This window comes from Ixodes scapularis, unplaced genomic scaffold, assembly GCF_016920785.2.
Source record: "Ixodes scapularis isolate PalLabHiFi unplaced genomic scaffold, ASM1692078v2 PGA_scaffold12__126_contigs__length_90152505, whole genome shotgun sequence".
In the NCBI taxonomy this organism is placed as follows: Eukaryota; Metazoa; Arthropoda; class Arachnida; order Ixodida; family Ixodidae; genus Ixodes; species Ixodes scapularis.
Genome location: NW_024609838.1, coordinates 33,385,824 through 33,413,725, shown reverse-complemented (window position 1 = coordinate 33,413,725; position 27,902 = coordinate 33,385,824). Strand labels below are relative to the sequence as shown.

Here is a 27,902-nt window from a genome sequence, read left to right as displayed (position 1 = left end):
ATGCCGATGACGTCATCAGTGACGATGACGTGGCGAATATCGGTGACGTCATCAGTGACGTCACGCGTCCTATAATCCACCGCGCGGTTACGCCGACGGCGACGCCGACGGGCGCCTTTGAGCTGCGCTCTAAAGTTTGGAAAGCGGGCTTCGAACCACGGATATTGCGGTGAGTCGTGTTTGCAGACTGTCGTTTGTATGATGTATGAGCAGTGTGGACCCTGGCTTTACGCATTCGTGTTCTCACTACTGCCTGAAGTTTCTTCTTTTCACAGCCTGCATACTGTACGGGCCAAACGATCGTTCCACATAAGGTGATAGATGTGTAAGACGCTACCCTAAAATTCTTAGACACGCGACTTGCCGTGTAGTAGTAGTTTTGGGCGGGGTACCTCGTATGCTCGATGACTGATATGCCGAAAGGCAGGACCTAACGCGAGAACGAAAGTGCGCTACCAATGTTCAGACCTATATAGCGTGCGGATATGCGCTTGATCCGCTTGTGGGCGGTAGTGAGAGGCGTCCAATCCAAACGTCGAATTATGCGTTTTCATAGTAAGACACGTGCTCGCACCGTCGCACGTCCTGGCAGAATTATTAGGCAGAACAAATGACACCGCGCAACATAGAGACAAGCGCAAAATCGAATACGTGAAATTCGCAGTATTTGTGAATTGGAAAATCTGAAAGTTTCCCAAAGTCAAAACAAAGCAGGCAGACAAATTTCTTTGCAACAGTAGATTTTTTTTGTTGTGAAAATATATTTATGAACGCGTGGTAGTCTTCTAAATTTATGACAGTAGCAAGTTTATACAAACATTGCTGTCCCCGCACAAGAAATTCACCAGGGCATGAGGCCCAGAGTCACAATGGCGATAACACCGAAGAATAGTCGGTCGAGTGCTTGAGCCAAAAGTAACCAGTTACGCTTATTTCCGCCTTCGACCCGTCTTCTAGGGAAAACTTCATCTTCTGACCGCGGTTGTGGTTGATAGGTCCACAGGCAGTCTTCGTCTAAGCAGAGCAGACCGCCTGTCGGACCGGTCAAGAACTGGACAATACGTTCGGGTATCTTGACTGGTGACGACGCCATGTTGAGGATGAAGATGGCAAAGATGGCGACCATCGCCTGGATGACCACGGCGTTACCCAAGAAAAATACTGCAATAAAAATATTTTAAATGGTTCAACCCTCCAGTAATGGTTCCTTGAATCTGATATATATATTCATATTCCGGGTTTGCGTTTGGACTGTTGATCCGATCGGCCATTGTTCACCATACTATTTGTACAAATTAATTTTTTTTTTTTGTTTCATGACTAGCAGTTTTAAAAACACTCTTCTTTAATCTATAGTAATAATAAACAAAGCCCTTAAAGGGATGCTGAACCAAACATTTCAGTGCCCATAATAAGTGGCGCACAATGTTTCCAGGAGCCAGCAGCCGCCGGTGTGCACGAGCACACGGAACGAAATTGACGTCATAGTCCACCATTCACGCTTAAGATGGCAATGAAATGTGTGGGCTCCGGGGAAAAGAATAATAAAGGCACACTTTTTTTTTATCTTCAAAGCAGGGTCTGGTGTCAAATGTATACGCTTCTGATTGGTATAAATATCACGTAGCTTTCACTTGTAGAGATGAAAAGCCTGTCTTTATTCTTCGTTTGCCCGGAGCCCATACATTTCACTGTCATCTTAAAGGGGCAATGACACGTTAAAATTATATTTCTTTTATTATCCGAAACGATTGAAAACGATGCCTAGACATTACCATCCAATTCGAAACTTGGGAATTCAACATTTGTGAACTAAGGAAACAAACTTCCAAATGCCGAATTCAAAATTCCCGCGCGATCCGCGCCAGTCGAGTGACGTCAAATATTGAGCCGTCTTGCGAGTCGTATTTCTCCGACGCCTCCGAACCGCCGCCACTCGAAGTGTCGTGTTCGCCGGCGTCTAGCGAACAATCGGTTTCCTCCGTGCGTGACGCCTGTCGCTGCGAGCAGGCGACGCTTAGCGACGCTTGACTTTCGAGTTTGAAATAGGGAGGCTGTAGTGAGGGTGGGCGCAACTCAAAACCTGGAGAGCGTTTGCAATTTAATGGCGGCGCCTGAGGGAGAGGATTCGAGAGAGGATATGCGCCAGTGTTGCCTGCACAAGAGCAGGCGCCCGCTCTGTTGCAACTCTGTTGCTCCATGCGCCTTTCCTCCTCTCACCTCCCATTGCAAGCAACGAACGCCTTGGCGCAGCCTCTCTCGCTTCCTTCTCGCTCCGAGAATTGCAAACGTCGAGCGGAGAAAGCAAAGTTGCCAGACAAGCAGCAACGTCCAAGATGGCGGAATTTACCATTTTTCGCGTTAAAAAAATACTTAACCTATCGCAACAAAACTGGTGGCTATGGAAAAGTAATCATTTATACCTTGTGTAAATTATTCAAGCACCTTAATGGGCTCTTATGAGCGGAGTTAAGAAAGAAAACGACCCTTTGCCCCATAGACTCCCAGCAAAATTTAGCAATTAGATGGCGTCCATGTCCCGTGATCGCCGATCTAGCAGTTGCACCCACCCTCACTTGAGCCTCCCTAGTTTGAAGTTATTTTAGGGCCCTTTCAGGCGATTTGAAATTCCTTGAAACGGTGTGAGGTCGAAGAGAACGCGCAGTGGACCTTTGTGAGCGACGTGAGGGACCACGTCGCGCCGGTTCTGCGTGAAAGGTTGCCCCGGTAGAGTCACAACCGAAACTACCATGCAGACACCAAACCCAGTTGTTTTGACCGTATGACGCTTTCCTTTTCGAAGTCTGAGAAGTCGTCGGGCACCTAAAAAAGACCATTTCGTCCGAATCCCCGACTCACCGGTCATCCTCTGCTACATGCGTCGAGGGCCGCCATGTTTTCCGGGGGAGGGTAAAAAGTCAGTAGGTGACAAAACACCGGACTCTGATTTTCGGTATTTCAAAAAGAAGAGCCGTAGTGCGTTCGTAATTGCGTTGAAAAACATGTTTTACGAATGCCGTCAATAAATGTTATAGAAATGGCGCTTACAAAGCTTCTAAATTTCATAATATTTGACGTCACAAATCGAAAGAAGCGAGGAGGTGAGGACCGGGAGCGAAAAACGCCAAAAATAAAAAGGCGCGCGCGAGCCTAAAAAGTTTTCTTTCTTTTCGCTTTGCGGTATATTTTTCCCCGTGTCTACGACTACAATTTGCATCGTTTTAGACAAAAAAAAAAAAAAAAAAAAAAAAAAAAAAAACTACAACAAAAAATACAATTCTGGGGGTGTCAGTTTTTTTTTAAGCGTGAATGGGGGACTATGACGTCAATTTCGTTATATGTGCTCGCGCATATTGGCGGCTGATGGAAATATCGTGCGCCACTTATTATGGACACTGAAATGTTTGGTTCAGTATTCCTCTGGCAACCCCACAAATAGCACTTTCGTGGAACGTTTTCGAGATACTTTACAAAACAGTTCAATCGTTAGCGAATGAACTTCGCTATTAATGAACTGCGTCATAACTTTTCTGAATGTAATGATGCCATAATGCAAGGGTGTAAACGGAATGTAAGTTACGCTTATAAAAAAAAAAAAAACTAAACAAATATATTAACGTCATGTATGCTCCTTTAAAAGTACATCCTTCACTTCTCGACATATCCGCCCATGAGCGACACTTATCGAAACTTCTGATTAACATTTCCATACACCTGCAGAGAAAAGTTATCTCAAATTGTATGCAACCAGCTTAGGACATCAGATTTCATAAGGAATTAATAAAACAACTCAAGTGGCATGTCGCCTAAAGGCTCAACCTACACGGTGGGTGGACAATAAAAAAGAAGTGCTCAGTGGACAGCGTTTTTAAGCCGTAAGGTTGCGAGAACAGACTGCGATCCTGAACTGCTTGCAGAAAACCGGAAATGACTTTTTCCGCGCGGGTATAAGAAAAAAAAATCATCCATCTGCACATTATAGTTGTTAGATCCATCCGGCTCCCACCGTGACCTCCCCATACCATTCGCCTTGGCCATCGAAAACTTTCGTTTTGGCCATCGAAAACTAACTTACCGATTTTCGGAACGGTCGCTGATCTGTCGAGTAGCGTGCCCATTCTGCCGAGCATCACCGCGAGTAAGAACAAGTTGACGCAGGCCAGCCACAGTCTGCGGTCCGAGTCGACGGACATCCAGAAGCCCAGAAGCATCAGGACGACAGCAGCAACCCACGGAAGAGTGACCGTGTACAGATGGTGGCTGGCCCGTCTCCTCATCTCGATGACCATGTCCGCGTAGCTCCTGTTGAGGGCGACCCCATGCGATGGCTCCAGGGCCTTCGCATCCCACTCTGAACTAAACTCCTCAGGAAGGTAGAACCTGAACCCGATGGTCCTGACCTCGCTCTCCAGGTAGGTCGAAGAAGAGAAGCGGACACTGCACACGTGGCGGTCGTGTGGATAGTGGGCTAGGTCCATGACGCAGGGAACTTTGATCCGAGCCGGGTGACAGTCCCAAAGGCTGCCGTTGTGGTCTAGGTACGCTGTGTCGCGTGCCAAGACGTAATCGTTGGAGTTCCTGCGGGAAGGCGTGTTGTCTCACTCGATGTGGGCGAAATTCCTGAGGATCAGGACAAATGTCATGCGTCAAACTGCGGCAGCTGGAATCAACCCATCTGTAACATGTACACATATAGTATATGGCGATGTTCACGTCCAACTTATCACCGGTTCTGTGTTGTCGGTAAATGCCGATAAACCCCGACAATTAACCCAGAGTTGGCTTTCTCGAGGCCGGTGGAAACCAAAAAAATTAGGCTTTGATTTGTCCTTGGAAAGAAAAACCAAAGCTTCGCGGAAGAAGCGGAAAGAAATGCAAGTAATCCTCGCTTTTTGAGGACCCCTTGGTGGGATCCGGACATTTCGGCGTAGGACGTTTCGGTGTTGGGCCTTTCTGTGCGGTCTTTTCGTTGCATAAACTTTTCGGTGCAAGGACTTTTCGGTGCACGGACATTTCGGTGCAGAGACTTTTCGGTGTGAGACTTTGTGCGGTCTTTTCGGTGCTCGTACTTTTCGGTGCACGGACATTTCGTTGCACGGACTTTTCGGTGTGAGAGTTTTCGGTGCACGGACATTTCGGTGCACGGACTTTTCGCTGCACGGACATTTCGGTGCACGGTCAATCGAAATCGCGTTTTTTTTTTTTTTTGCCATCTTTAAAAGTAATAAGCACTATTTTAGCCCCCAAAATTGTTTTGTTATGTCCTTTCTAATTTTGTAGACTTGGTCATCCATTTACTTTCACTGAACGATATACGTCCTAAGTGACACTGTTAGGCGCAGCACCAACCTGCGGGAGGACGGGAGTCGTTGGACGCTATATTTCGTTTGCCAGTGTCTCTTTTCCAACGTACGCACTAGACGTGTTTACGCGTTTTTACGCGTCGGGTCGATACAGGCGTTCTCGGCGTCTCCTGTGACGCTATTGACATTATTATTGGTAATCCTGCGTAGTAAAGGCCCCAACAGCAAGAAGCTTAAGGAGGTTGAACCTTACCCGACACTGTGGTAACAGATGAGAAGCTTCGTGGAACTTTGAGACGTCCTTCTTCTCGTGTCCTTCTTCCACGACGTTTCCCATCTTTTAGCACAGTCTCGGATAATTTTGATGTGTTTTATGTCTTGATTTATATTACAAACCTTGCCACGCGTGACGGATACGAAGAACTTTAATTTCTCCTGTCAGGTCTTCTAGACAATCGATGTTATACGATTTTGCGGTGGACGCACCTGTGAAGATATTCCAAATTGTTCTGAGCTATCACACATGAGCAACTTCTCCAGCTTTACGAAAAAAACGTGAGTGTGCAGGCGAGCTGGTGGACGTTGATCATGTTGAAAATAAACTGAGACTGTGGTAAAAGACGGGAAACTTTGTGGGAGAAAAAAGACACAGGAAGAAGGTATCAAAGTTCAGCGAAATTTCTTAGCTTTTACTCGGGTAATTTTCAACATTCCCCTGCTTCTTGCTGCAAGGGCCTTTCCTACAAGAATTACCAATAATAAAGCCAATACCTTTACAGAAGACGCCAAGAACGCCTCTATCAAACCAACGCGTAAACACGATGTGATGGGTGTAGTGCGTATACGTTGGAAAAATACGCCGACAAACGAACCATAACGTCCAACGTCTCCAATTTGCACGCAGGATGGTACTGTGTGAGTAAATGGGCGACCAAGTCTACAAAACTATAAAGTGAGAAAAAAAAATTAATTTCTAGCTAAAAAACAATAACCGCACCTCCACGTAGTGAATGATGGCGATTGGGGCGAAGCTCTGGTGGTGCTTGTCTGCGTAGACGGTGAGCCGCAGCATGCCGAGCCTTTCGTTTGTTTGCATCCATGTCAGGAAGAGAATGTGTGGTATGGAACGTGGTTATACACGCATTTGACCATTTGACCGCAGCGCCCTCTTGTCTATATACATTGAGCCAATGCCTGCAAAGTTTAACGCAATTATATGCGCATTTGACCGCAGCGCCCTCTCCTGTATAGACGTTGAGCGGCTACATGCAACTTTCATCCATAATATCCCCAGTTCTCAAGTCACTACCACATCTCAGAGCCCCCGTACTCGTCCCGCAGTCATGGCCGAGTAGTTAAGGCGATGGACTAGAAATCCATTGGGGTTTGTTCGCACAAATTCGAATCCTGTCGACTACGCAAACATTTTTTTATCAGTTTTTATTTTTTTTTTTTTGTTCTACACGAGCACGTGAGCACGTGAGCTCACGAGCACGAGCACCACCAAGATCGATGTGAGCACGGATGCCGGACGGACAAGGCTACACCCTAAGGAGCTTGGCTCCTAAAACGTTGCTTATTACGTTTAGAGAAAACTAAAAAAAACTCGTGATTTTGATTGAACGTGCACGGAAATGCCCGTGCACCGAAAAGCCGTACACCGGAAAGTGCTTGCGCCGGAAAGTCCGCACCGAAACGTCCTACACCGAAACGCACTACACCGAAATGTCCTAGAGTCTAGACCCTTACCTAGGTTCTGGAGGCGAATACAAGTCTTGGCGATGGTTCGTTTTCGCGCGATTCGGACTTTTGCCGAAGCAAAGCCTGATTTACATGGTGCGATTTTGCTTTTTCGCAGAAAAGTATTTTTCCCGCACAAGCGACGTCGCAACTGCAAAGTCGCGAGTAAACACGCACTGTGTGAATCAGGCAACAGGTGATCGCGCCGGTGAACTGTGTTTCGTTGTACTCACAGTGGAATAATCTTAGGAATATTCAAATTTAATGCTACCCCCCCCCCCCCCCCCCCCTCTAATTTGTTCTTTCTTTGTTGCTCGAGTTAGTGGTGTTGAAGTTTTTACGTACGCGTTGATGGGTGTGACGTCCGGGAACCAGGCTTCGCTCTGAGAGACGATTATGTACTCCACGCCACCATTGTCTTCTTTGTCCCACACCAGGGCGTCATCCTGCCAGTTCTGTATGCAGTAGGACGCGCATGCGCAATTGGTTCACACATTTTGCGACACAGGCTCGCACCCCCCCCCCCCCTTTTTTCTTCCTCTTTGTGACAGCACTCACTAACATCTAGTGGTAAAAATAAATGTATTTATTTCTGGAAGGAGGCTGCGGTCAGTCGGTACGCCCATAAAGGGAGCCCGCAGATCCTCCGCAGAAAACAAAAGGAAAAAAGAAAAGGCAAGATAAGGAATAAATAATAGGTGGGGAAGGGGGGGATGTCAGGAACGGGAAAACACACGTGCACATCAGTCACACGCTCAATTGCCCCCCAAGGAGTCGCATTGGTTATGATCTAGTAGACATAAGAACAACCCTCTTTCACGTTATAGCAGTAAATCCCGATAATAACAGACACAACACCCAGGGGAAAAAAGAAATCGGTATAACAATAAATGTTTTGTACGCCGCACAAATTCGGTATGACGTACTTACAATGCAGAGGTACAGAGCGATGGTGAGCCAATCATCTTCCAGGTTCTGCATAAACAAAAATATTACTTTAGCTTAATTAATCCGACGAAGCACTGTCAGTCGACTCCTTTGGCATTACGTCAACACAGACCCACCACGTACGACACGTCGATTATATTGACGGTGACGTTGGTAGTCTCGGAGCCATTGTTAACGGTGCGCTGGCTGGAGTCGTATCTGGACTGATCAAACAGCTTGGAACGAATATGTTGAATCTGCGCTACATACTCTTCTCGTACTGCCTCGTCTGAAAAGGGGAAACAAAAAAGTGAACGTCAAGTACAAGTGTGTTTTGTTGCTGTTTGCATTTCAATTCTACTCCATCTAATTTGGGAACCACAAATGGGCAACTTAACAACAAAATGTGTGTGGTGTATTTTTTTTTTTTTTTTGGGGGGGGGGGGGGGGGGGGGGGGGGGGCTGAATGAATTAGCCAGTATCACTGTCAGATTGGAAATTTTATTTTAGTAGGTTGTTCCAATATCTCTGATAATAATTATATCGATGGGTGAGCCGTAAAAAATAGTATAAAGGAAGCAGTTTTTTTCACCTCGTTTTCCCGGCATAAATATCGCCCCCTATAAAAAAAAAGTTTGTCGTATGATTGTTGTTTGTGTGGCGCTGCATTCAAGATCGTTTTAAGGTCCCTAGGTCGTTCCCACTCACCTGTCCCTCCTCCTCCCTCTTTTTGCGGTCTATTGTTCTGGCGCAATCACACGCGTTTAGCTAAACAACTGAGAGCAAGGTCGCAGCACACGACAGATGCCCAAAAACGCACAAGCAGGCAAATTTTAATCCAACCCCCCCCCCCCCCCCCTCCCCTCCCCAAGAAAAAAAAGCTTTGTCAGAAATGTTATTGAACTAGGGAAGCAATTAGAAAGTGGTATCATTCCTTTCTGCATCAGACGCGTAGCTTCTATCATCAACCTTTTGGGCAGTACTAACTGCAATTGTAATGAATTACTCCCTTTCGAAGCTAAGTGTAATCATAATTTAGAGAATGCTCATCAAATGCGCTCGTATGGTATCACTGCAGCTGCGATATGAGATGATGTTATCGTACGTTTGGACGACTGATAGAAACTGCGTTACTCGCCCTGGGCTAACCCATGGTCGTTGAGGGGAAAAAAAGTGATTATAGCTTACCACACGTTGCGTATCCAAGCTGCCAGCCAATCAGGGCGAAGATGGAGATCAGGTATGCCTTCATCTGGAGTAACCTACTATACAGACTCTGTGCAGTCTGAGGTTCGTACGAATTCAACCTCTTCGAGGGGCGGTGTTCCCTCGGACATCGGAGACGTTCTTTGGTGTATCGTTTGACGTTTCAAAATCTTTCTCCCGGTGGGCGTTTCTCCCGGTGGGCGTTACAGTTGTCTTTCAGAGCGCACCATATCGAATTTCGCCACTGGCAGGTCGATGAACTGGACGAATTAACCAACCAGCCCCGTTCCAAGAAGGTACGTATCATTTCGTGGAAACACGTTTCGTGGACAAGGTTTCATCGACGCACGCGCTTCGTCGGATATGGCCGATGAAACCCGTTGGGCCCCGGTTGAATGACCCCGGTCGAAATGACCCCGAACAAATTGTTCCCGGTCAAAATGGTACCAGTAAATTTTTGAAGTTCGAATCATCTTTAATGTTTGTAGTGAATTTCTACTCTGAAGGTTAATTGACACGCCTTCAGGGTATGTTTGAGTGCTTTAAAACAATTTTGTCATTATCATGCAGTCTTCTCTAAGAGTTCTTTAGTTTCCGAGTGTGTATATATATATATATATATATATATATATATATATATATATATACGCGTACGTGCTCCCGAGCCGAGGTTACCTTTCTTGACGTCACGGTCGTTGTGGTGGGAAGGGTCTAAAAACAAAACTTTACAGGAAGCCTACAGATAGCTTGAAATGTTTGCGTTACAACAGCTACCACCCCGCCGCTGTAAAACTAGTCGCGGAGGCCTGCGGTGTGACGGTCGGCGCGGTCGGCTGCCGACCAAAACCAGTTTTCGACTTCAGTGGCGCGACGTACAGCGCCGCAGAGCCAACCGCTGCTCGCCGCCCCTAGCCGCAGAAGAGAGGAGCCAATGGGAGGTGGCGTAGATAGTAACGTTGCGATGCCATGGCAACGCTCAAGCCGGTCCTCCGCGCGTCTTTCACGTTTGGAAGGACGTATACATATAGCGTTGTTTCGTGTCGTCTGTTATCACTATTTTTCCCGATGCCTTCCGCAACGGAGCGGTTCCTTGAAACTGTGCGACTTTTCCCCTTTTTATATGACAAGACGCAGCCAGATTACCTAGATAATGACGCTAAGAACAACCGCTGAGAAATTATAGCAGAGGAATTCGGAACTGCAAGTGAGTTTCTGCGTGGCACTTGTTGCATGTCGTCTGTGTTGTGACGGATGTTGTGTTGATTTGGTGACACTTTCGAAAGTACACTCTAAAAACTATCACACTGAACCTCACGCTAACCGCAAGTTTCAAGCGTGGAACCGCCGTCGATACCACGGGAATGCCGTTTTAAGCACCACGTGATCGAGAATAAGCGTTTGTTTTCTGTGTCCAAGCGTTAGAGCGCTCCGAGGAATCCCGCTCGGCCTTTTTTTCGGACGTGATGAACAGGGTTAGCGTGACGACCGCAAAACACACGCTTAGATTTTCGGAGAAACGCGTGCGCCTCCCATTCATCGTCACGCTAATATATATCCGAATGGATTGACCCTCCTGTAGAGGTGGTCGCCTTTATTAATTACTTTTTTTCGACCGACAGGACGGCATACCCCGCTCTGTTTTGTTTAGCCGCCTGACGGCGCTTCGGTCGGGAATGGGGAGGCGCTTTGGGAGTCGAGTGTCGCGTTTCAAGGGGTCCCGTGCCGTTACAAGTTGGAATTCTGCTTGTTGACGAGCTTTTCCCGGTATCGGGGAAATGGCCGCGGGCATGTCGCCCTCTTCGTTGCATTTCATGCGGAACCCCGGTTTTCGAACCCACGTGAAAACACTTAACTTGCCGACGAGAGGCTGCTGTCTCGGCGCCGCGTGCGTCTACCCATTGACCCTGAGACGCGAGGCCAGACGTAAAGGTTTGCCGGGGAACCCACGGCCGAGACATTAACATGTCACCGGTCACCAGGCCGTTTGCTGGGAGACAAAGTGCTTCAGAGCTCTCGGAGTCGTGTCTCGGAACCCTTCCGTGACGCCCGTAGACCAGGCGTTCCCGATATATTCTGCATATGCCTGGCGTGTCTTTCTTTTTACTTTGTTGCCAACGGCCTTTAGCGGTGGCATTGACGTGCCCCAGCCGACATGTCTGGGTGGTTCTCGCCGTTCGCGAATGCGCATCGTCTGTGGCAGATAGGAAAGCCATAAGTCGTATTTTATACTCCGCTTCTGAGAACCAAGGCTTGGCTTATGGTTCACTCCCGGAGCAATGACCTCTCACCCGATTAATCGAAAGTGTGTTGTGTGTAGGCGTTGTAGTTTGGTTTCTCTAGCCAATGGGACCATGGGTCGAACCCTGATCGGCCTAAATCGGTTCGAGCACGCTGTTTTAGACCCTGGCCGGACAGAGAAATCTTTGAGTTTTGGAACGGGCTCGTGAGCGACCCCACTGACGTTCAGCTCCCGCGGTGCGCCGCGTTACCTGTCGTGCGCGACAGCGACTTCGTCTTCGCGGCTACAAGGTAGTCGCCGTCCTTACCGTGCGCGGTAGGACCAACCGACGCCGAGGCGTCTGTGCAGTCTGTAAGATGTGCGCGGCAGTTTATTACAGTTCGTGCTTGTCTTTTATGTAACTGTTTGATTTTTTTTTTTTTTTTAAGTAAAGTTTTGTTGAACTCGTTAACCCTCCGAGTTGTCGGTCGCCTCTGCATCACCACCAACGCATCCAGCCCTCCAGCAACTACCTTCATCCACGATCCCCCGGTCCTCGACGGCAACGACAAGGGGGTCCATCGAGGTCGGGGAATACAACCTTACTTAACATCTACCCCTCCCGAAGATGCACTTGCGCGTGCTTTATTGTTGACTTTAGTTGATGTGAGCTTTTCTTTTCTGGAAGCACAGAGAGCGCATGCGTCGTTTTTTTTGGCAGGAAAAGCGAGAAAGCCTTTGCGCTGTTCCCGTTGCTGGCTGGCTCGCTCAGTCAGTTCCCGACAGGCTTTGTTTGTGGTTGGGGCTGGACCAGCTCGACTGACTACGATTGGCGAGACTTAGACGGCACGTCAGTTCGGGCACAGCGTGCCATGTTTACCGCACTTGACGTGCGTGGAGTGCAGCGGGGTCTCTGCAAAGACAGCCAGTGCGAGTGCCCCGAATTCCTGCGAAAGACGGAGCTGAATGCCAGCCAAGGAAAAAGCTTCCCATTTGGCTGGTGCATTTACTGCGGCCATTCGCCAGCAATTCATGGAAGACTACAATACTTGGGTAAGAACCCTGCTTTTGTTTGTCCCCCATTACTGTCTTTGTTCGCTGTTTTTTTTTTCTTTCTTATTTTGTTGTGAAAGCGCAAGTATCAAGTAGCAGAATCTCCACCGTATTGCTTTTGTCGAAGCGATGTGCTCTTCAGCATAACTGTCACATCTAGGAAACAGTTTTTGCGGCTTGTGATTGAGCGCAACATTGAGACAAATGTTGTTTATTCTGAAAGGTGAAGGGGTGAACCGTGCACGTTGGCGCGTAGTTGAGGTAGTCGGGCGAGCTTGTTCTCGGCTGTAGACACTGCAGTACATATAGGTGAGCTTGTTATTCCAAGTGTTGCATTGCTGCAGCAAAAACTTCAAAAGCATATTTTGCCTGAAGTCGCGCCTCTGCGTCGGTCTCCCGTGTTAAAAGTTCACGGTTTGGAATCGACGAACACCCAGAATATGGGTGAAGGAGGGAGTAGGTACGTGGCAATGTGGCAAGGGAAAAAGGGTCGGCAGCAAGAAAGAAGGGAAAGGGTACACAACGTTGCATTGTATAGGAGGAAAAAGGTCGTAGCGGTGAAGGAGGCGCAAAGAATCACGGTAACACCAGAAGCAGCCGCGTGAATCTTTGCATGTTTCGGTGCTTGCAGGCATGTTTCATTTTGGTTCTGATCGGCCTCAACCCAATCGTTTCTTTGAAATAAAGCTTTGCAGAAATATCGAGTTTTAGAGCGCAGCTCTTAGGCACCCGTTTCGGGCTTGAGCGGCGTCGCCGTCGGCGTAACCGTAACCGTAACGCGTCGGCGTAACGCTTTTTCGTGACGCGTCGCTGACGCCGTCGCCGTCGGCGTAGCCATAACGCGTCGGTGTAAAGCGTCGGCATGACGCGTCGCCGTCGGTGTAGCCGCGCGGCGCCTTATGGGAAACGTCACATAATGCACCGCGGTGACGTGCGCGTTGCATTATGGGACGTTTCCCATAAAGCGCCGCACGGGAAGGAGGAGGGAGGGGGATAGAGGAGAAGAAGGAGGGAGGAGGAGAGGAATATCGTTCCCTCCGTACCCTCCCCTCCTCCTTCTCAAAAGCTGCGCTCAAATTCGGCATTAGGCCTTTCATTTTTTTTTTTTTTTTCATCCGAGAGTTTTTGCATGCCTCGTTCGCAATAAATGACCACAGCATTGACAGCTCGCTTCATATTGGAGCAAGCATTGATGTGATTGGAATTTTCACTGCAATTGGTGTGCGATTTACATTTAACCTGAAAAAACAAGGCAGTGATAACACTGCATTTGACTTTAGTCGAAAAACGGGTCATAAATTCAGTGCACAGTTTGTGAAGTCACAGAAAATAAAGATGTGGTCGTGTTTCCTCTTGAGTAAGATAAATTCGCAAAAAGCAAATGTGCTGAAGTGGCCCGCTCTTCGTAGCTCAAGATCCTTCGATGCCTGGTCAGCAGACTGGGGCAGGACCACACTCTTGCGGAGGAAAACTGGAAGTCCAGACGGGCAATTCATTGCGATGTCCCAACCACCATAGATTGGGAAGTTAAAACTTTGTCTGTCTTCAGTAAAACCCAGTCTCGGGAAAATCCACGATGTTTACAAATTTAGCACGCAGCTATTCTCTTATCTGAGGCCAGTGCAGCATGTAAAATAAATTAAATATGTGTCTGGTACTTTAAAATGTGACTATTAATGACGCAACGAAAAAAAATGAGTTACGATCGTGCAGATTATTTTTGTTCGGGTTGGCTACTGTCGGCATGTTGGACAGTTATTTGATTAGAAATAATTCAGGTAACATAATAGTGGACTGCTAAACACGGAGAGGAAGTTTACGCGACATGTCTATAGTTGCTTACACACGCAGCATGCGCTGAATATTTGTGACTTAATTACTACTTGATGTATGAGCGTGTTTCTGCAATAATTTTTTTTTTGTACAAGTTGGCCCTAATTCACTCACCCTAGCTGTTTTTAAACTTACCTTGATATGCGCAGAAAGTGCAAGTCTCAGGAATCAAGTCTGCTGAGCTCCAATAACGAATATCTATGAACCTAACTCCACGATTTATGTGAACATATAAACTAGAGAATGCACGAAAAGTTGAATGAAAGCTACCCTAAAATTCTTAGACACGCGACTTGCCGTGTAGTAGTAGTTTTGGGCGGGGTACACTTACCCAACCCGACCAAGTCGTATGCTCGATGTCTCAGAGGCCGAAAGGCAGGATCTAACGCAAGAACCAAAGCGTGCTAATAATGTTCAGGCCTTTATAGCGTGAGGATATGGGCTTGATCCACTTGTGAGCGCTTGTGAGAAGCGTCCAATCAAGACATCGAATTGTGTGTTTTCATAACACCTCGCACGTCCTGGTAGAATTAGTAGGCAGAACAAACGACACCGTGCAACATAGAGACAAGCGCAAAATCAAATACGTGAACTTCGCAGTATTTGTGAATAGGAAAGTCTGAAACTTTCCCGAAGTCAAAACAAAACAAGCAAGCAATTTTTTTTTTTTTTTTTTTTTTTTTTGCAAAAGAAAAGTTAGTTTTTTTTTCGTTCTTTTTTTTTTTTTTTTTTTGTAAACGCGTGGCAGTCTTCTAAACTTATGGCAGTAACAAGCTTATGCAAACATTGATGTTCCCGCACAAGAAATTCACCAGGGCATGAGCCCCAGAGCCACAATGGCGATAACACCGAAGAATAGTCGGTCCAGTGCTTGAGCCAAAAGTAACCAGCCGCGCTTATTTCCGCCTTCGACCCGTCTTCTGGGGAAAACTTCGTCTTCTGACCGTGGTTGTGGTTGATTGGTCCACAGGCAGTCTTCGTTTAAGCAGAGCAGACCGCCTGTCGGACCGGTCAAGAACTGGACAATACATTCGGGTATCTTGACTGGTGTCGACGCCATGTTGAGGATGAAGATGGCAAAGATGGCGACCATCGCCTGGATGACCACGGCGTTACCCAAGAAGAATACTGCAACAAAAATATTATAAATGGTTCAACCCTCCAAGGATGGTTCCTCGAATCTGATAAATGAGTATATATATATATATTGTGACGGTTGTAAGAAGAGGAAGAAGACGTCACGTCGGGGACAAGCAGGGGACAGATTGGGGCAAAGGACACGCTTAAATAAAAAGCGTTACACTGGTGTCAGAAGTGGGATCTTCAGTCAAGACGCCTTCTGCCGGCACACATGGACCTTCCTCGACAGCCTGAGGATGAAATCCCGCGAACCAGAGAAGCCATCGCGCCCCTATATGTATATATATATGTATACATATATATATACATATATATACATATATATATGTATATATATATATAATATATATATATACATATATATATATGTATATATATATATATATATCAGGGTGTCGAACCGGAACCAAACCGAACCGAAAACCGGAACCGAACCGGTATTTTTTCCGGAACTGAACCCGAACCCGAACCGTTATATTGTTATCGCGACCAACCCGAACCGAAACTGAACCGGAAAAAAAATAACGGTTACCGGCTCATGTCAAAACGGTTCGGCCACGCGCTGTTGACAATGAATGTGCTATCAATGCCATTTGTTTTTTAAGTGCCGTCAACTGACACACACCTCGCTTACATATTTTTCTTCTCCACTCAGTCTTAGGAATATAAACGCTGCACGCATGAATCTTGACAAACGCTGCATCCATGAATCTTGACATAGGAACCAGTACTGCGCTGGTCGCAGCTTGCACGGAAAAAAAAAAAAAAATTGGAAGGCTGTGCAAAAAAAAAAAAAAAATCGCGTCACGCGATTTCATTTTCTTACAATCTCGTAAATCCTAAATGCTGCTGTGTGCTCATTTCATAACACGTTTCTAAAACGCGCGAGTTCTTGAAGCTTGCTTCCATCGGAATGAGAAAAGAAAAGGCTGTGGAGTTTGATAATAATGCATCCGGTTTCGTATAGGCACTTAGAAGCTAACATATTTGTGAGACAGCGAACTCTTCTATTTTAATATTTATCCTATTACGTCCTTCCGGCGTTGCGTTCGGTGAAGTGTTTTTCATATTCCGTATCTTGTTTAATGAAAACTTCTTTAAGGGTCTAATTTGAGTTACCGAAGGCTAGTTCAAATAAAGAAAGCTGTATTTTCTCCCCACTGTTCCTTCAATTGCTTACACGCCGAGGTGGTGGGATAGTTAGCGAGTTCTACTTGTAAGTGGGTTTGTAAGGAGGTCGCGGGTTTTACAGCCACCGCGTCGGACCCAATTAGATGAAGTCCGAATGCGTAAACGTCGGTGAGGTAACCTTTGAGTGCACGTAAAGAAACCATTCCTGGTAGAAATCCCTGAGCCTACTACAATGTATCCCGTTTCGTATGTGCTGATTTCAGATGTTTTATTTGTAATTTATTTTGATGTTGCAATTTGTCATTTATAATTTCCGAACCGGTTCGCGAACCGGTTCGCGGATCGAATTAATCGAACCGGAACTGAACCGGAACAAAATTAATTTACCTGAACCTGAACCGTAACCGAACCCGTATTTTTTTTCGGTTCGACACATTGGTATATATGTATATGTATATATATATATATATATGTATATATATATGTATTTAGGGTTGGGCAGAAATACTCAAAAATGTATTTGGAAATGCAAATACTGGGATACATTAAAATAGTAGCTAAAATACTGATACTGAGATACATCTGCAGAAGTGTATCGCGATACGTATCGGAAATACATTTTAAATAGAGGCAAAATGTATTTGGAAATACAAATACAGGAATACATTTAAGGGAGGGCAGAAATACAAATACAGAAATACTGATACTGCAATACATTTATTTATTTATTTTTTTTGAGACGCCAAATGAGATGAAGTCTGAAGTTGGGACTGGAAGTTTTTGATCCTGAAATTACTTTCCCGTAGGCTTGGCACTTTACCTTGAAGGTAGTGATTTCGGACGACGAGGAGTCTTCGATGGGCTTAAAAATAAGTTCCATCAAAGACTGACTGCGCGGTCCTTGCCCTGACATCCTGTCTGTCTGAGGAGGGATGCGAAAAGACTTCGACCTCTAAATTAATTCTATGTCGTCCTAAATCCCATCAAAACGTCACCACGCCCCTGTTCAATAAGGACGACCCTGTCAACATTTATCACATGACGTCACGGTGGGATGAACTGGCATTCTTTATCTATAGGTGTGGCCTTGAACATGAAACTTTAGCACGCTGCTGTATGAAAGGACAATACGTAATTTCGTTGTAGGTTACATCGCTGAAGATCGTACAGGCAGTGTCATTTGGATTTTTCGAGAATACTGGACCACCTGAAGCATCCTGGAACACATATCTTATCTTCTGTTACGGTTGAAAAAACGATACGGTGGCATCCCTGTTGTAAAGGTCCTTCCTGCCGACCCTCCACCACCGACGCATGGATTGCAGTCCTCGTCTTGTATACTCCAAATAGAGACCTCGTGGACTGCGACCTGATATTGCCGGCACAGGTGCAAGCTCTCCGAGAAACAGTGCGCTCGAGACGAGTCGCAGGTGTACAAAGTCTGTGTCCGCACAGCAAGGCCACGTCTGACCTCATTCTTGAGTTTCGGATCACCAGAGCAGCGGGTCACTTTTACGTCGGCTGATGACGTACCCTTGAGCCGTGCAATATTACGGGCGCAGCCGCAGGCGCATTCGAATATGTGTTGAACTTCACTGTGTGATTCATCCTGCTATTTCAAGTCAACCACCACCAGGCTCGTGGTGCAACGGACTGTGACTCAGCTTAGCCGGCTTGGTACGCTAAGGCAAGAGTGACGGTTATCAGCGGGCATTGGATGGCACCAAACACTGACTAAAGAAACCCCTACCTGTGGACCTGCGACACAAGATGCTCTGATTCCACTCCTGGCACGCCACCTGGTTCGAGCCCCCGACTACGCAACACTTCTCAGAAAAGAGAAGAGGACGCACAGAAAAATAGTTTGGAGAATCAAAAGGAACTTTGGTCAGCGCGGTAACAATGCCCCAACATCTCCTTAACCATGGTGCCCTCAGAAGAAAAAAAAAAATGCCTTCGGATTTGTATTTTTTCTTGGGGGGGGGGGGGGGGGGGGGGCGTATTTCTCTTGAAATATAATGAAATACATTTCACCCTGATTGTATCGCAATACAAGGGAACATTCAAAATGTATTTCGATACAGGAATACAATTACTGGTGAAAACAATGTGTCGCGATACAGAAATACAGATACAAAATGTATTTCCAAGATACTATCGCGATACATTTGTATCACGATATTGCCCAACCCTGATATATATATATATATATATATATATATATATATAATATATATATATATATATATATATAATATATATATATTATCTGCAGAGTAGCCGCGGAGCGGCTACTCGGCAGATAATAATGATATTATTATATCTATAATGGGCTTGCTTTGGGCTTTCTGTAGAGCAAAAAGAAAGAAAATTTACCTTAAGTACAGACAAAGTAATGACCTGTCAAATTTGACCGAAAAGCGACCGGAGTGACGAGTTTGACATGTCTTTTAGAAAATAGTCGAATTTCTAAAAATATTTGAATACATCAAGGTACCTTTATAGTACCTATTAAATGAGGGGGAAAAGTTAAAAGGGTGTAGAGGAAACAATAGCGCCAGCAGAGGGTGTCAAACACGCGACCTCCGACGGCGGGCAAAAACACTAGTTTCTGCCACTGCGGCTTCTACGCTTCGTAACTGAAGAAAAAATCTGGGGAACATGTGGTTTGCGCCCTCTTTCATTTGATAAATGCCCCCAAAACATATATTTTTTTCGTAAAAATTAAAAATCAGACTTTTTTAGTCTGCCCGATTTTAGATGAAATTTCCCATATCGGGCAGGCTGAAAGGGTCCAGCTTTTAATTTTCACGAAAAAAATATGTTTTAGGGGCATTTCTCAAATGAATGAAAGCGCAAACCGCAAGTTCCCCAGATTTTAGTTACGAAGCGTAAAAGCCGCAGTGGCAGAAACTAGTGTTTTTGCCTCCGTCGCAGGTCGCGTGTTGGGCACCCTCTGCTGGAGATAGTGTTTTTTCTGCACCACTTTAACTTTTCCTCCTCGTTTAATAGGTACTATAAAAATAACTTCACGTATTCAAATATCTCTAATAGTTTGATTGTTTTCTAAACAAAATGTCAAACTCGTCACTCAGGTCGATGTTTGGTCAACTTTGACAGGTCATTACTTTGTCTGTACTTAAAGTAAATTTTCTTTCTTTGGCTATACAGAAAGCCCAAAGCAAGCCCATTATAGATATAATAATATCATCATTATCTGCCGAGTACCCGCTCCGCTACCTTCACATAAACGTTGTGAAAATTAACAAATGTTCACACATTTTACGCGATTGCGGCTCAAACAGAGGACATACAACCAAAATATCAGATTTCTAGACTGTTTTTTCTTGTAGTCGACTAATATGTCTAAAAGATTTTAAAAAATCAAATATTTATAAAAATGGGGTTTTTGAGAAAATCGACCTCAAACTTTCAACATTTGTTATTTCTTACAACGTTTACGTGAAGGTAGCGGAGTGGCTAGTCAAAAGATCATAATGATATTATTATATATACAGGGTGTCACAAAAGAAAATTTACACAATCTTTTTTACCGCAAAAATAAACTAGGCATCGCCGAACGCTCATTCTCCGCCCAAAGATAGAGCTAGAGGCCACAACCAGATGCTAAAGTTTCAGCCCGATCCGATAACCTAATCAAAAGTTATAAGTGATTTTCTGAAAAGTTCAATGGGAAAATGGAGCCCATTTTTGCCCGTTTTCGGTTTCTGGTGCCATAGAGCCCCATGTGTTTGAAAACTCCGTCGGCCGCCATTTTCCCATGGAAATTTTCAGAAAACCACTTATAACTTTTGATCAAGTTATCGGATCGGGCTGAAACTTTGGCATCTGGTTGTGACCTCTAGCTCTACCTTTGGGCGGAGAATAAGCGTTCGGCGATGCCTAGTTTATTTTTGCGGTAAAAAAGACCGTGTAAATTTTTTTTTGTGACACCCTGTATAATGGGCTTGCTTTGGGCTTTCTGTAGAGCCAAAGAAAGAAAATTTACCTTAAGCACAGACAAAGTAATGACCTGTCAAATTTGACCGAAAAGCGACCGGAGTGACAAGTTTGACATGTGTTTTAGGAAACAATTGAATTCCTAAAAATATTTGAATACATCAAGGTATCTCTATAATACCTCTTAAATGAGGGGGAAAAGTTCAAAGGGTGTAGAGAAAACAATAGCGTCAGCAGAGGGTGTCAAACGCGCGACCTGCGACAGCAGGCAAAAACACTAGTTTCTGCCACTGCGGCTTCTACGGCTCGTAACTCGAGAACAAAAAATCGTGAGAACATGCGGTTTGCGCCCTCCTTCATTTGAGAAATACCCCCGAAACATATATTTTTTTCGTGAAAATTAAAAATTAGACCCTTTTAGCCTGCCCGATTTGAGATGAAAACACCCATTTATATATATATATACATACTCATTTTTTTAAATTTATTATCTGAAATGATTGAAAGCGATGCCAGGACATAACCCTAAAAATTCGAAACTTGGGAATTCAGTATTTGCGAAGTAAAAATACAATTTCCAAATGCCGAATTTGAAGTTCCCACGCGATCCGCGCCGGTGCAGTGACGTCAAATATTGAGCCGTCCTGCGAGTCGAGTTTCCCTGACACCTCCGAACCGCTGCCACCCGAAGTGCCGTGTTCGCTGGCGTTCCGCGAACAACCATGAAGTTTTCTGCGTGCGTGCCGCCAATCGCTGCAAGCAGACGACGCTCGAATTTTGAGTTTGAAGTTCTTTTAGGGCCCTTTCAGCGATCTGAAATTCTTTGAAACGGTGTGAGGTCGAAGAGAACGCGCAGTGGACTTTGGTGAGCGACGTGAGGGGCCACGTCGAGCCGGTTCTGCGTGAAAGGCTGCCTCGGCGGAGTCACAACCGAAACTACGATACAGACACCAAACCCAGTTGTTTTGACCGTATAACGATTTTCTTTTCAAGTCTGAGAGGTCGTCGGGCACATAAAAAAAGACCCCTTCGTCCGATTTCCCGACTCACCGATCATCCTCTGCTACCTGCGTCGAGCGCCGCCATGTTTTCCGAGGGAGGATAAAAAGCCAGGAAGCGACATCACACCGGACTCCGATTTTCGGTATAGACGCTTTGCAGCAGCTGTGCATGGACGCCGCCATAACTGACCTTCAGTTTTTGTTTCCTCTTACTCCATTTATTTCACTTCATCATTACCATAGCAGGCCAGGTTATTGCCATATTACATTCAACTGTGTCCTTTTCTAAAGCATCGGTTTTTGTAGAGGATCGTCAACTACCGTTTCAGCTGCTCGGCATCTCGGTAAGACAAGAGAAGGTCACCAATGGCGGCTGTAATTTGGCGCGTCTGTAAAGCGTCTATTTCAGAAAGAAGGGCCGCAGTGCGTTCGCAATTGAGTTAAGAAGCATATTTTACGAATGCCGTTATAAAACGTTATAGAAATGTCGCTTACAAAGCTTCTAAATTTCACAATATTTGACGTCACTAATCGAAAGAAGCGAGGAGGTGAGGAGCGGGAAAAAAAACGCAAAAAAAAAGGCGCGCGCGCGCGTGGGAAAACTTTTTTTTTTTTTTTTTTTCGTCGTGGTATTTTTATACGTGCCTATGACTACAACTTGCATGGTTTTAGACACAAAAAAGAAATACAACCTTTGGGGTGTCAGTGCCCCTTTAAGCGTGGCGTCAATTTCGTTACGTGTACTCGCGCACACTGGTGCCGATCTCACCAGCCAGTTTGGCTACGCCACCGCTGCTGGAATGCATCAAGGGACCTTTAGTCTTTCTGCACGTGCGACAACCTCACTGGAGCTCTGCGCATGCAGAGCACGAGGAGGCACGAGCCGTCTCGGGCACTCCCGCCTGGCTCCTCTGAACTAAAGTTATGGCGGCTTCACGCATGCGCCGAACGCTTGGTGAGATCGGTCTATTCGTGGAAAGATCGTCCGCCACTTATTATGGACACTGAAATGTTTGGTTCAGTATTCCTTTAGCAACCCAATAAATAGCACTTTCGTGGAGCGTTTTTTGATTACTTTACAGGAGAGCGCAATAGTTAGCGGATTTACTTCGTTATGAATGAACTGCGACACAACTTTTCTGAATGTAGTGATGTTATAATGCAAGGGCGTAAAAGAACGCAAGTTACGCTTATGAGTGAAAAAACAAAACTACACAGATATATTTACGCTGTGTAGGCTCCTTTAAAAGTGCATCCTTCACTTCTCGACATATTAGCCTACGGGCAGATCTTATCGAAACTTGTGATTGACATTTCCATACCCCTGCAGAGAAAAGCTATCTCAAGTTTTGTACAACCAGTTTAGGAGATCAGATTTCATAGGGAATTGATGAAACAACTCAAGTGGCATGTTGCCTAAAGGCGCAACTTACCTGGTAGACAATGAATAAAAAATAAAAGACGTTTACAATCCTCTATAATGCCGAATTAGAGCGCAGCTCTTGAGGAGGAGGAGGAGGGGAAGGAAGGAAGAGGAGGGTATGCCCCTCCTCCTCATCCGTACGCTCCTTTCCTGCTCCTCATAAAAAAATTTCCGCTAAATTTAGCGGGGAAATCTTTTGGCTAAATTTAGCGGGAAAATTTTTTCCGCTAAATTTAGCGAGCTTTTTCTGCTACGTGACGAATGACCCTCGCGACGTCACATGTGACGTCATTATGGGAAACGTTCCATAATGGAACATGCGGTTACGCCGACGCCGCTCAAGCCGGAAACGGGCGCCTAAAAGCGGTGTTTTTAAAAAAGAACTTAGTGGACAGCGTTTTCAAACCATAAGGTTGCGACAACCGACTGCGATCCTGAGGCCAGATTCACGAAACGATCTTACGCCAAAAATGTGCGTAAGACAAAACTTAAGAACAAATCCGTATTCACGAAACGAAATTTTCGTAAGTTTTGCGCAGGTTACGACGAAATCCTACGACAGCTCCGAAGCTGTCTTACGCACTTCTTACGATCAAATCAGCATGGCCGACAGCGTCGCTTAGGTGGTCGCGACAACCAACGGATGTTTATTTTTCTACGTGCGCTTCTCACGCGTCCCGACTTCAAGCAGCAAGAAACAAGTAAAAAGTACTTGAAACAGACCACGACGAACGAACAAGAACGCTGGATCCACAGACACCCGGGAAAGACTCCAAGGGCCACGAGTACGGACTCCGACCGATCGGCGGATAGGCCTAGCAGGCACTCCGACTCGGCGCAGCGATGATCTGACGGTCCTTGGCGAAGACCGTCTGCCTACGACCGGCTGGCGTGCTGAATGGAATATGCCCGCGCGACCATTGTGAACCCTTCCCGTATTATAGTTTGATCGGTGACCTCAATTCTAGATTAAGAGGTCAATCTCTTCCTCTTGTCATCTCCTTGTTTTCCGAGGCAACGGTGACGAACGCTGTCGTCGAAAAGGGGCTCTCATCGATTCTATCTCTGTTTTGTGTGATACCAAGCTCAAATAAACGCCGTATGGATTACCTTCGCAACATGGTATGTACACTTTGTTATTAGTATTTCATTTTATTCTGACACGACCGCATTTCACTCTCGATCGCTGTAACAGTTCGTGGGTCGCAATGCCGGTCCAACCTTTCTTCGCCGAGTGTCACGTCAGCATCGAGTTGCAATTGTAAAGGATCGGTCCCGAAGCGCTTATCAATTCGCGGTCCAACAGCGCAAATCCAGCACTTCGATCAAACGCGCGCGTCCGCTCCGTAGTGTGAACAGGCATTTACGTGGCTCTTGCTTACACTGTCGTAGTTCAAACGTATCTTTTTTAACGTCGGCTTGCGCCTGCATCTCCGAGGCCGCAAAAAACACCGCGGCAATTTGTTCCCATCTACGTCGCTTTGGAAACGACTGCGGGCCGTCTTTTACCAACGATGACAGTTGTGTTGACTTGGTAGCGATCGAGTTCGTAGCAGTCAGTGGGGGTGGTTACGCATCCCGGCCTCGGCATTCGGGCGAGTTTAAATCGTGTTAGCGTCGACATATCACTGCACGGATACGAACCCCAGACAAGCGGTGGCAGAAAGGCCGCCTGTGTTTGTTATGAAAAATCCACGTGCTTCGAACGGCTCCGAGCGGCTCCGAACAGATGCCGAGCTCTCCGATTGGTTGTTCGTGCTGCCGAAGACGCCGTCGCCATAGCAACAGCACCGGTAAGTTTTAGTTTTTCCGTGTGACAACGTCGCTTTCCTCCTCTCACTTAAGAACGCGTTCGTGAATACCGATTTCTCCTCTTCTTACGATGTTCTTAACTTACGAACTTCTTAGCTAAGTTGTTGTAAACTAAGAAGCTCTTCGTGAATCTGGCCTCTGAACTGCTTGCAGAAAACTAAAGATGACTTTTGCTGCGAGGTTATAAAAAAAAGATGTATTCATCCATCTGGACATTATGGCTGTTAGATCCATTCGGATCCTACCGTCACCTCCCCATACCGTTCGCAGGCCATCGAAAACTAACTTACCGATTTTCGGAACGGTCGCTGATTTGTCAAGTAGCGTGCCAATTCTGCCGAGTATCACCGCGAGTAAAAACAAGTTGACGCAGGCGAGCCACAGTTTGCGGTCCGAGTCGACGGACATCCAGAAGCCCAGAAGCATCAGGACGACAGCAGCAACCCACGGAAGAGTGACCGTATACAGATGGTGGCTGGTCCGTCTCCTCATCTCGATGACCATGTCCGCGTAGCTCCTGTTGAGGGCGACCCCATGCGATGGCTCCAGGGCCTTTGCATCCCACTCTGAACTAAGCTCCGTACGGTCGTAGAATCTGAACCCGATGGTCCGGACCTCGCTATCCAGGTAGGTCGAAGAAGCGAAACGGAGCCTGCACACGTGGCGGTCATGTGGATACTGGGCTAGGTCCATGACGCAGGGAACTTTTATCCGAGCCAGGTGACAGTCCCAAAGGCTGCCGTTGTGGTCTAGGTACGCTGCGTCGCGTGCCAAGACGTAATCGTTGGAGTTCCTGCGAGAAAGCGTGTTGTCTCGATGTAAGCGAAATTCCCGAGGAGCAGGAGCAATGCCGTGCGTCAAACTGTAGCAGCTGGAATCAACCAGTGTATAACATGTACAGATATAGTATATGGCGATGTTCACGTCTAACTTATTACCGCGGTTCAGTGTTGTGGGTAAATGCCGATAAGCCCGGACAACTAACCAAGAGTCGGCTTTCTCGAGGTCGGTGAAAACCGGAAAACCCAGGCTTTGAGCTGTCTTTGAGAAGGAAAAACCAAAAATTCACGGAAAAAAGCGAAAAAAAAAGAAAGAAAGAAACGCAAGTATCCTCGTTCTTCGAGGAGCCCTTGGTGGGATCCGGACATTTCGGCATATAGGACGTTTCGGTGTAGGGCGTTTCGGTGCGGTCTTTTCGTTGCGTGGACTTTTCGGTGCACGGACATATCGGTGCACGGACTTTTCGGTGTCATTTCGGTGCGCGTACATTTCGGTGCACGGACATTTCAGAGCACAATCAATCGAAATCGAGAGGGTTTTTTTTTTTTTTTTTATTTTGTTTTGTTTTCTTTAAAAGTACTAAGCCCTATTTTAGCCCAAAAAATATTTTTTTCACTTTATAATTCTGTAGACTTGGTCATCCAAATTTACTGTTACTTACTGATATACCACCTAAGTGACATTGTCAGACGCAGCACCATCCTGCGCGAGGACTGGAGTCGTTGGACGTTATGCTTCCTTTGCCGGTGTCTCTTTTCCAACGTATACATATATATGTATATATACGCACTAGAGGCATCACATAGTGTTTACACACCGGGCCGATACAGGCGTTTTTGGCGTCTCCTGTAACGCTATTGACATTATTATTGGTAATCCTGTGTAGTGAAAGCCCCAAAAGCAAGAAGCTTAAGGAGGTTGAACCTTACCCGAGACTGTGGCAACAGATGGAGAACTTCGCGGAACATTGAGACGTCCTTCTTCCACGACGTTTCCCATCTTTTAGCAGAGTCTCGGATAATTTTAATGTGTTTTATGTCTTGATTTATATTACAAACCTTGCGACGCGTGAGGAATACGAAGAACTTTAATTTCTCCTGTCAGGTCTGCTAGACAATCGATGTTATACGATGTCGCGGTGGAAGCGCATTTGAAGACATTCCAAATTGTTTTGAGCTATCACACATAAACAACTTCTCAAGCTTTACGAAAAAAAACGGTGAGTGTTCGGGCGAGCTGGTGGACGTTGATCATGTTGAAAATAAATCTAGACTATGGTAAAAGATGGAAAACTTCGTGGGAGAAAAAAGACACAGGAAGTGGGTACCACAGTTCAGAGAAATTTCTTAGCTTTTACTAGGGCAATTTTAAACCCCAAGCTTCTTGCTGCAGGGGCCTTTCCACATGAATTACCAATAATAAAGCCAATACCTTTACAGAAGATGCCAAGAACGCCTCTATCAAATCAACGCGTAAACACGATGTGATGGGTGTAGTGCGTACATTGGAAAAGATACGCCGGCAAACGAACCATAACGTCCAACGTCTCCAATTTTCACGCAGGATGGTACTGTGTGAGTAAATGGATGACCAAGTCTAAAAAATCATAAAAGGGCGAAAAAACGAATTTCTGGCTAAAATAGTGCTTATTACTTTTAGAGAAAACTAAAAAAAACTCGTGCTTTCGATCGGCCGTGCACCGAAATGTCCGTGCACCAAAACGTCCGTGTACCGAAAAGTCCGTGCACCGGAAAGTCCGCACAGGAAAGTCCGCATCGAAACGTCCTGCACAGAAGGTCCTAGAGCCTTTCTGAGGTTCAGGAGGCGAATACGTGTCTTGGCGATGGTGCGTTTGTCACGTAATTCGGACTCTTGCCAAGGTAAAGCCTGATATACATGGTGCGATTTTGCTTTTTCGCAGCTGCGAAGTGGAGCACTCCAGCTTCTATAACTATTTTTCCCGCACAAGCGACGTCGCAACTGCGAAGTTGCGAGTAAACTCGCGCTATGTGAATCAGGCATCAGGTGATCGCGCCGGTGAACTGTGTTTCGTCGCGCTCACAGTGGAATAATCTCAGGAATATTCGAATTTAATGCCCCCCCCCCCCCCCCCTCTAATTTTTTCTTTCTGTGTTGCTCGAGTTCGTAGTGTTTAAGTTTTTACGTACGTGTTGATGGGTGTGATGTCCGGGAACCAGACTTCGCTCCGAGAGACGATTATGTACCCCACGCCACCATTGCCTTCTTTGTCCCAAACCAGGCCGTCATCCTGCCAGTTCTGTATGCAGTCGGATGCGCATGCGCAATTGGTTTACACATTTTGTGACACAGGCTTGCACCCCCCCCCCCCTTTTTTTTTTCCCTCTTTATGACAG

General features: G+C 46.0%; 2 protein-coding genes across 2 annotated transcripts; both read right to left on the bottom strand.

Annotated features, from left to right (window-relative positions):
- Nucleotides 1-841: 841 nt before the first annotated feature.
- Nucleotides 842-9,222, bottom strand: LOC115327533 (neuronal acetylcholine receptor subunit alpha-9-II). The gene is made up of 6 exons (XM_040214161.1): nt 9,159-9,222; nt 8,108-8,259; nt 7,974-8,018; nt 7,389-7,498; nt 4,076-4,578; nt 842-1,161 (listed from the first exon to the last, which is right to left on the bottom strand). The coding sequence occupies exons 1-6, from the start codon at nt 9,220-9,222 to the stop codon at nt 842-844; spliced, it is 1,194 nt and encodes a 397-aa protein (XP_040070095.1).
- Nucleotides 9,223-15,081: 5,859 nt separating this feature from the next.
- Nucleotides 15,082-27,829, bottom strand: LOC115315896 (neuronal acetylcholine receptor subunit alpha-9-II-like; the record flags this gene model as incomplete). Its single annotated transcript, XM_040214157.3, has 3 exons — nt 15,082-15,408; nt 25,038-25,540; nt 27,696-27,829. Coding segments are annotated over 3 exons (957 nt in total), but the record flags the coding sequence as incomplete, so codon positions are not given.
- Between the last annotated feature and the right edge of the window lie 73 nt (nt 27,830-27,902).